At 33.3% G+C, this 10,539-nt stretch overlaps 1 protein-coding gene across 1 annotated transcript; it reads right to left on the bottom strand.

The window, feature by feature from the left end:
• Positions 1-1,455: 1,455 nt before the first annotated feature.
• On the bottom strand, positions 1,456-10,286 carry LOC129223748 (signal recognition particle 9 kDa protein-like). Its single transcript, XM_054858108.1, has 3 exons — positions 10,095-10,286; positions 6,190-6,258; positions 1,456-1,686 (listed from the first exon to the last, which is right to left on the bottom strand). Exons 1-3 carry the CDS (start codon positions 10,164-10,166, stop codon positions 1,591-1,593), a joined length of 237 nt encoding a protein of 78 aa, XP_054714083.1. The 5' UTR covers positions 10,167-10,286; the 3' UTR covers positions 1,456-1,590.
• Between the last annotated feature and the right edge of the window lie 253 nt (positions 10,287-10,539).

The following is a 10,539-nucleotide window of genomic DNA, read 5'->3' as shown; positions in this document are numbered from 1 at the left end:
CCATTCGTCATTGTTGAGTCACATGACTTGGGGGTCTTTGGGTCAGTTTTTGCTAAGCCAATGATTGGATTTGCTCCCTCCATTTTAATTTCTGCTCTAAGTTCGCTATGTTGGGGGTGGGGGGGGTGGAGAGTAATCCAGTGTCCCGGTTGAACAAATCAGAAATCTGGCAAGCCTACTTTTACGCGATTCAGGATAAGTAAAATAAATAACCCTACAAAGAAGAAGCTGCCTCCGTTTGCATTAACCATTTGTATTACTGACTTATCGCCTTTGACTTTGCTTATTGTTTTAAAAGAAATTGGCATAAAAAAAACTTTTTCAAAATAATATTTTTTAGATTTATTTTGATTACAACTTAAATTATTACTTCTTTATGTTTTAAACTTGTATCTAAAATTGTATATTCAATCAACTTCGTTTTTTGGCTAACAAACAATCATGTCCATTATGAATTTAATCTCAGAAAAACAAGTCTATCAGATCCAATCAAATGAAGACATGTCCTAATTTAAAAATTTAATTACTGGTTTATTGGTCTTCCTATATTTGAAAGCTTTTATTATGAAAAAAGCTGAATATTAATAAGACTAAATCAATCTATATAAGTACATAAATACATTTTCCTATAAAAGGCAATTTAGATTTTTTTTTTTTTTTTGAGAATATATGTATATACTCAGATGGGAAGATGAAAGTTGAAGCAGTGAACAGTTTTAATAAGTTCTCTTATTTAGGATTATTCTAATTCTTCATTTTCAATTTATACTGGGAAGTGATTTTTTTTTTCAAATTAATGATGCGTAACTCAATTTTTCTAAAAAATATTTTCTATTTATTTTAAAAATTCAAATGTTGGCAATTATGGATTGATACCCAAAGCATGACGATATGATTTACAAAAACATTTTAGATGAAATAAAAACCATTCAAATTAACATTTTGTGCACCATAATAAATTTTATGATTAATTCACTTTAAATATTTTGTCATCACTGGTAAATTAGTGGAACTTTTATTAAAATATTTGCATAATTTTATTATAACATTTGCAGCATCTTTTAAATTTTAGTAAAAATAGTACCATAAGATTAATGACTGAAATAACCTATGAAATGCAAAAATTTTATTTACATTGATTTAAATTTTATGGATTAAAAAATAATAGCCTAAGAGATTTAGGAAAATACTTTTCACAATATTGGAAATTTAAAAGATATGTAATGCTTGCACTTGTACATATTTTCCCTCTTATTTAGCACTTTCTGAAAGTGTTCAGTTTTTATGTAAAATACTCAAAAATTATTATTTATTATTAAGTGGCAACATGAGGGTTGCATAAAAATAGAAAATTTATTAACAGTGCTCAACTGCTAACCAAATGGCATTCAAATTTTGACTTGAATGATTTTTTTTTCCTTTAGTGACTGAATAATGTTATGCAGAGTTTTAACAGTATTCAACACGTTCTTATGAAATTAAGTAAACTTTTAGAAATGAGTTTTATTACAAAATGTCTATGAAAATTATGTACAAAAGTACCAGTTTTTTTTTCTGGTATGGTGTCTATTAGGAAAATTGATCACAGAGTTATTTTTCTTTTGAAGCCATATGTCTCATTAGTTGACTAGTAAGTTTCTCGACCTTTTTAACATCTTGGGTATGTTCAGCCATGTACATAACACACTGGAAAATCAAGAAAAAAAAATTACATTACAATAAAATAGAAACCCATAACTTGTAAAGTCAAAGTTTTAAAAACATTTTCAAATACGTCAGTCAAAGAAGTCCAATTATTGTGAATTAGGCCACACTGAGCAAGTGCCCAACAGTGTGCTACAAAACATAGGCCAACAATGCTATTTTGATGCTAGAAAACATCAAGCATTCGACGATATTGCGAGTGTTCGTCTTATATTCTTTACTAGATGGGCGCCCATATGCAAAATTGTAAGGGGGGGGGGCTCAGAAATTTTAACCATGGTTTAGCAGGATATTTTCCCCATGGAAGCAGATTTCAGGACAGATTAAGAGTCATGAAAGTTTGACATTTTAAATTACTTATTCATTAATGGCTGGAGAAGAAATATTTTTATATTTTTGCAAAGAAAAAAGTTCTAAAAGGAGGGAAGTTCTAATTTCCAAGGGGGGAGGGGTTGAGCCCCCCCTCCTGCCCCCCTATATGGGCACCCTTGCTTTACTACCTGAGGAACGTGTTATTCAATGCAAATGTTGGCAACATATGAAAACTTAACAGTTAAATCTTCCAAACAAATTGGATGGTGATCAAAATGGCTGATTAGTCTACTCTTATTTTGAGGAGCTTATTGCCAAAAGGTGCAAAAATTATAGAATTTCCACTGTATAAACACTGCACGGGACATGTTACAGCCAAATTTTTAATTTTTTTTTTTTTTACGGTCCAAATAAGAAAGTTTAAAATCATGAAAACTTTTTTTACGTGAAAAATACACAAATGTTTCGAAATTGGGCCGTGATTTGTCCTGTACATCAGGGGTTCTCAATCTGGAGGCTTAGAAGAATTTCAGGGGGGGGGGAGGGGGCATGAATGCTCAGAAAACAAAATAAAGTGAACTATTAGTTGCTCGATTTTGTGGTGACGGGTAAATATTTCCGATATGAGAGTTTTTTTTTTGACAAAGTTTTTAGTGTAGTGTTCACCCATATTCTCTGTGAACCTGGATTTGCTGCGTTAGCATGCATATATACATGACAGTTTAACTATTGAGAGAGGCATTAAAAGTAACCTGAAGGGACCTCTGTGAAACACTTACGGCCAAAACATTGGTTTTTCCATTGATGTTGTGAAAAAACGGGTATTAAATAAATCTCACCTAAATCTAAAAATAATTCAACTTACTTTAAATTTAATTCTTTGATTCCATATGCTTTAACAATAGTGTGTTAAAAATCAAGTTATGTGTAGTACAGGGTCCATTATGAAAGTAATGGAGCATTTACTGGCAAAATATATTTATCGATCGTAATTTGTACAAATGTTCAATATTCTTCAAAATACATTCCTCCTGCATCAATACACTTGCAGAGACGTGTTTGCTACGCCTGAAAGGCACCCTGAAACTCTTCGAAGGGAATGCCTCTCAGGAACGTTGTAACATGGTGTTGGATGTTTCCCAAGGTTCCCCAATGTTTTCCTTTCTTCTCTCTCTCTCGAGTCGCGGAAACAAAAAGAAGTCACATGAAGCTAAGTAGGGACTGTAAGGTGGTGAGGGAACACCGGGGGGGGGGGACATCCATAACGGTGTTCTTCCTCCTGGCTCTCTTTGAATGCCTTGTGCCACTTCCCAGACTGTGATCTTGAAATGCAATCATCCTTGAAGGCTTCTTGCAGCATCTGGAATGTTGCATTTTTTCCAAACCTCACGCAAAACTTTATGGCGTATCATTGTTCAAGCGAACGCTCCATTGCGTTATGTTACAAAAGTTGAAAACATACTTCAAGCGGAGGCACTTATCTCCGCTCACACTGCTCGAAAGCAACTGACGACTGGATGCATTGAAAGGGCATACCCCGCACCACATTTCCAAGCCGGTTTTACCGTGCTGCCATCTATCGTCGCGTCACAATAACATTATGCTCATTACGGTATTGAATTTTGTGTACGAACTTATAAAAATATTGGCCAGTTTCAACTTCTCTAACCAAGTTTAGTTTTCAATTCTCATTGTACTACTTGTATTGACCACATGTGGTAGTAGTGTATGTTGTTGGAGCAGGGGCAACCTTATACATCGATCTTTCAAAGGCAGGGGGCACAGAGCCTAAAAGGTTGAGAACCCCTGCCATTTGTAGCACTGAATACTCTTTAACAACCTTCTTTTCATTATGTTGGTTTTCCTTATTTTTAAATCTAGAATTTGTATCCCTATTAGTAAATGGATAGGGCATGACTCAAATGTAAATTAAAACCAATGAGGGTAAATGCACAAATAAAAGTTTTAGTGTATGAGCAACAAAGCCGTAGCCAGGATTTTTTTTCATGGAGGGACATGGTAGGAGGCAGGTGGTTCCAGACATGTAATCAAGGGGAAAAAATAGCATTTAAAAATTATTTTTATTACAATGTTTGCAAAAAAAAAAAAAAAGACTAATAATTTGTATTACACCAGAATTTATTCATCAGGGATTGATGACTTTTTATGTACGATCTATATCACTATCACTATCTGAAAATTTCAACTCTACAAAATAAGAGAACTGCCGCCTACACTTATACCGTCTATAATACATCATACAGTGTTTATTACATGTTTGAAATTACAAATGCATGTGATGGGGGCTTTTAAAACTCCTTTTGGACCAATAAGTGAAAATAGCCACAATTGAAAAGTAATCTACAATTGCCATCTCAAAAAATAAATTAATATTCTTAAAGGCTACAAACACATTAACTAGCATTAATTTATTATCCACAAAATTAAGCATTTAATCAAAAGTATGATTGGATAAAAAATAATAGTTTTGATCATGTCAATTTGTTGCGTCTCTAATCAAAGAATATTTTTAAAATGTTATTCGCAATAACAATAGGAGTATATTTAGTAAGTTACCGCCCTATAGCCAGGGCTAAGGCAAAAATTTCAGTCTTTTTGCATCTTGTAAATATTTAAATACTTAAGACCAATCAGATGCTATTTTTACATATGCTACCTGTGATTAACATATTTTATGTTTAATTTTAGTTTAAAAAAAAAAAAAAAACTTATTTTATGAGGAAACATGCCAACATTGAACCTGGTTCGTGAAAATTTGCTTCCATTGTTTGAGATTTCAATCTTTTGCATCTTGTATATATTTTTATATTTTTGTAAATTTGAAGTTGTTTTGACATATGCTACATCAGATCAGCTCGTCTTATTTTTTATTTAAATTACTAAAAAATTAATTTCTTTTGTTTTACATAAAATACACCGCCAGCTCAGTCATTCCAGCTGAGTACTGCAGTTTCGTGCTTATTAGCACTCATCAGCCCGGCATAGGAGTGACTGAGCTGGAGGTGAAAACCTCGTAAGGCTCAGTCACTCCTACTGAGTGACTGAGCCTTACTCAGAAGGATTGACTGAGCCTTACGAGGTTTTCCACCTCCAGCTCAGTCACTCCTATGCCGGGCTGATGAGTGCTAATAAGCACGAAACTGCAGTCCTCGGCTGGAATTGACTGAGCTGGCGGGGTATTTCATGTAACAATAAGAGTCATTAACATTCTTTGATGAACTAAGGTGTAAAAGAATTGGGACTTTTTGAAAAAAAAAAATTTTTAATGTGGGTGTGGAGGGGAGAGAAGATAAAAGGGTCTGACTGAAAGAAGATTTGTATAACAAGGTCAAGTAAAAAAGGAGTAGAAGAGGAAAGGAGTTTATTGGAAAGATGACCTTTGTTTCTTTATTTTTTGGCGAGAGGTTAAAATTTAGGGGATGGATGTCTCGACGGTCCCAACCCTGCCTATGGCCCTGATAAGCAAGCTTCGACAGCTTCTCAAGTACAGGTTCAAACTTGCAAAACCTCAGGATAAAATAGTCCACTTATGGCTCTTTTAGTTCCAGCTTTAAGGATTTTTTTATCAGATACAAAGACTTCTTTAAGCTTTTCTTTAACTTGAGTTGGTTTAGTTTTTTCAAATGTTTAATCATTATTTGAATTTCTGTAATCAAAATTTAAAATAAAGAATGTATTACACCCTCTAATTCCCAATCATCCAATATTTAGAGGTAAATTTCATCCCGTTAAAGGTGTTTGTTGCTGATGAAAAAACACAGGTTCAATATTTTATAGTGTTTTATCAATGTGCAAAGTTTTATTCCAATCGGTGATTCACACTTGGGTAGGGTTCCTTGTTAGAGCTGAGGTTTCAGCCAAGACTAGCTTTTGTTGCTAGCTTGAAGTTTGGTTAATATGCAGTTAAAAATAATTTTGTGCTTGAAAGAGTGAAAAAAAATTATGCTAAAAATATTTTCGACTCTTCTGCTAGATTTGTGTTGATATTTTTCAATGGGTTATTCATTTTTATTTATTGCTGTGTCCACTTGAATTTTGTTGAAGAACAATTTGAATCTGGTGTAAAAAACAGTTGTAATGTTCATGGTCTTAAATTGATAAAATCAATACATAAAAGTTTAAAATACATCTTTCAAGTAAAAAAGTTCTTACCGAAACATCATCAGTGATTTTTATAACTAGTTTCCCCTTATTGTGGTTGTACTTCATTGTATATCGGACCTGAAAATAATTTTAAATAAAAACATTACAATATCATACAATCATTTAAATACAAAATTGTAACCTTGATAAATTAAAGTGTTTGGGACTGCACCTCCTTCGGTAAAGAAACAATTCTGGATAAAAGTAGTACCGAAAAATGGCCGTCAGTCCAGGAGACAGTGAAAACATCATAACTCTGGCATTAAACATGTTCATTTATTAAATGGCTAGGTACTACATATATTTTAATAAACAAATAAAATCATAACAAATGTTTCAGTAACAGTCACACAAGTCATAAAATACAATACATTTAATATGACATAATGTAGCAAAATTTGAACTTTTATGGAATTATTACTAAATACAGTCAGCTCTATTCTTGCTCTTTAATTTTAAAGATTACAGTTAAAATAATTACTTAATTAACATAACTTTACTTTCACATTCGATCGCCTTCGAGTTAAATGGTACAGTAGAATCTCGAAAATCCGAGGTAATTGGGGCTCACCTTACCTCGAATTACTGAAAACTCCGACTATCCGGAAAATTCTTTTAGATTAAAAATTTACACTATTCAGATAACATAAGGAGGAGCATTTTTTACACCCTTGTATAAAGAAAGGGATCTATTGTCTTTATGAAATTGTATCACTCAAATATCCCATTTAGTTGCATCTAAACGAATTTTGACTTTAGTTTTTCTCGATAATCGTGCATATTTATGTGTGCAAGGGAAGAAAAACATGCTTTTGATTTTTCCCTAACCCATTTCGATGAGTATTGTCATGATGTCTGTATCAATGCGTCTGCATCTTGGATTACACAAATTTGGTTAGTTGTTGGGAGTTTTAAATTTCGTAAATGCAACTCATGTGGCGTCAAGTTGTGCACCTCTTTTCTTGATTACAGTGGGATATTCCTAAAGGGCTGTTAACATGCTCTTTTGTGACAAATCAATGTCAATTTTACGTTTCAAAGTGTTATCTTCTACTCATCTTGTAATCCATATCTTATGAATATTTCGTGCCAGTAAAGTTGTGTTGAAACCAACCTCACAATAAAGTAAGAAAAAACGTCAAAAAAGCATGTCAGATGTCTTTTCATCCATAAGCTCATTACTTTTTGCATTGAAAAAGGCGTTCCCTGTAACGCCGAAACAGGTTTCTGCTGTAATCTGCAATTTGTGCTTTTTGACATTTTTTCTTACTTTACTGTTCGGCACAAAGGTATTTATCCAACCTCACAATGTTTTTTTTTTTAAATTTATTTATTTATAATTTTTGCAGTAGCAAAAGGTTTCTATTTTCAGATTTTAATGAAAATCATTTTTTTAGCTGCTCAAAAATTAACTTAAAATATAAATGAAGTACCTCGGATTAAGCAGATCCTCAAACTTTCGAGACTCAGATTTTCGAGAGACTACTGTATTTCCATTACTTAGTGCTCCAAAAAATTATGGTTGGGTATGTGAATAAAATGTTGGGCATGGCAATAAACAATGAATAAAGTGTTTCACTTTTGGGATACATGAATTGACTCATAATTTATTTCCCACCACCGTTTCACTGACACTAAAATTTCCGTACCATTATAACTACAGTTCACTCTCACTTTACTCAGATTTGATTACATGTGGTTCAAAATTTCACGTCTCCACTTTCATTTTGCTTTACGCGTATCAGTTTTGATATTACGCGGGTGCAGTATTGCAGAAAGTTTTTCTCCCTCCTTCAGAATTCAAACTTCGGAGACAGCATGCAATGAACAGGGCCGGATTTAAGGGAGGGCAGGCGGGGCTACTGCCCCGGGGCCTCCACATTAAATTTTTTAAAAAATATCCTAACTTTCACGGGTCGAAAATATCGGATATATACATATATATCAAAATATTCGGATATATATCATCAAAATATCGGATATTTTTGAAAATATGATCATTTCGAACCCTGATTAAGGGCCTCCACTCCTTCATTGCCCCGGGGCCTCCACACTTCCAAATTCGGCCCTGGCAATGAATGGTATTTCAGAGTGCAAATAACAGAGCTAGGCCACTGAAGACATTTTTGGGGAGGAGAGGGAGATTGCCAGAATTCTAAAAGAGCTTTTAGAAATGAAGAAGGATGAAACCAACAAGGATACCACCAACAATTACATACAATCGCATTAACAAATTTTGAGACAACGGCAAGTTGTCTTTCTGTTTTGATAGTGATGGAAGATCCCATAATGGAAGTTACGTGATAAATCATGGATGTGTTAATGATTGTAATGCACTTGCACTACAAAGAAATACACTGAAAAATGATTAATGACTGCCAAGACAGACTATCATAAACCAACTATTTTTAATTTCTGTTTTCTTCATGAAAGTAGAACATTTTTATAGAAATAATTAAATTCAGTTTATCATTTATTCATCATCTATCACTAGACTAAATTTTTTTTTATTAATCTCTGGAATCAAACCCCTATTCCAGCACTAATATTGAGCTTTAGTTTAAGCGGAAGTTTTCCTGAAACATAACCCTGACGCAAAGCGAGAGTCGACTGTACCCTGCACCTCAAAAAGGAAGATTGAAAGGTAAAACCAGGGTCAGTAAAGCGGCGGGGATACTTAATTTCTGCAACATTTATTATTTTACAATTTATTTATTTCTTAACCGAATAAATTGCTAAAGTATTTTATAACATAAATTAATACATGATAGAGTTTACATGTAAAAATTGAACCAACAGTAAGATAAATTTAACACTGAAAAAATGTTTGTTTAAAGTTATTAATATACTGCGTACTGCCCATGTGACTCAAAGGTACTTATAAGATTCAAGTTCTACTGCTTCCAAACATGTAAAGAAATAAAATACTAACACTAGCACACCACTAATTGATAGCATTAAAAAAGGATTGTATTAAAAAAGGATTGTTCTCTTTGCTTCAAATTTTAAGGTAATGCAGTAGATTATAGAATATGACGTTAGCACAATCCGAATGAAGTCAGGCCTGTCATTTAGGTATATCAGGAGGGGGCAATTGATCTCTCCTGGCTTTTTACGTATAAGTGATCGTGGCTTGGGTTGTTTTCCGGTACAATTTTCATTGATGGTAGACCATTTGTACCTCACTGTAAAATGAATTTAATTTGAGTTAAAAGCTGTCCTTGCTTTTAACACTATTGTGCTCTTAATAATAGCTTATTTGCTGTTAAGAAGTTTCAGTAGTTATTGATGCATATTATTTTTTTATGCATAGATAAGTACTGAAACTTTCAAAATGCTTCAAACATTAGTTAGAACATGGAGATTAGAGCAAGCAGGTATTTGGATATTGTCAGAAAAAGCAAAAGCTCAAAGGTTGGAAAATTAGTTTTAAACTATCATTGGTAAGAGTTCAAAAATCCTGTTAGTTGCAAAAAAAATTGCTTTGTTAAATTAACTTCACAATTGATGAAAATGTTCCTTTTCTCCCACATAATTTATGATTTGAAGCATAAAAAGGGTAATGACAGAAGAACGGCTGATTGGTCTATATTGTTAAGTAAAGTCTCCACAATGAATATTCTAATAAAGAGATTATACATTAAAAAAATTCTTTTTTAATTCCATAGCTGAAGAATTTCGCGACAGTGAAGTTGCATACTATTTGTTTTACATGCATACAATAAATTTACGATTCATCTAAAAAAAATTTGAAATTATACTTCGAATTTTGATTTGGGTTCTCTTTTATGTGCAAATAAAAATCATGATCTCTGAAAAATTTAAGCAAACAAATGCACAAAAAATATGCGTGCTTGGAATATATTTTGACACTAAAAACATAACCAACACATGCTTGGGCAGTATGAACTTACTTTCATCGGGTCCATAATATAGAGCCTTTCCGCACCTTTTGCAAATTCCTCCCAAGATGCACAATAAGGCATTATAAGTGGCTTAAATTTATCAAGTCAATTTATAATTTTAAATGCTGATTTTAATGAAATTTTATTCTGTAATGACACGTACAGCATTACCAAATATCTATCCCAGAGTTCCTCAAACCTCACTTCGGTTGCGTTCGAAGAGCTCGATCGGGAGTGACCGGTTAGTTAATCACGTGACAACTAATGATCACATGCTCCAATCCACCAATCAACTGCTTAGAATGGTAACCGGTGAGGTAACCGATTGATCATAGAATGCTGCGGTTTGTAACCGGTTACTTACCGGTAGACCGATGAGGTCCGTCGAACGCAACCTTCCATGATAATTTCCGGTTTTAATATCGCCCTCTAGCGTCGAGTTTGGGAATCACAG

This window comes from Uloborus diversus, chromosome 6, assembly GCF_026930045.1.
Source record: "Uloborus diversus isolate 005 chromosome 6, Udiv.v.3.1, whole genome shotgun sequence".
Classification (NCBI taxonomy): domain Eukaryota; kingdom Metazoa; phylum Arthropoda; class Arachnida; order Araneae; family Uloboridae; genus Uloborus; species Uloborus diversus.
Note: the sequence above shows the minus strand (reverse complement) of the source record. Positions and strands in the feature narration are given on the sequence as shown.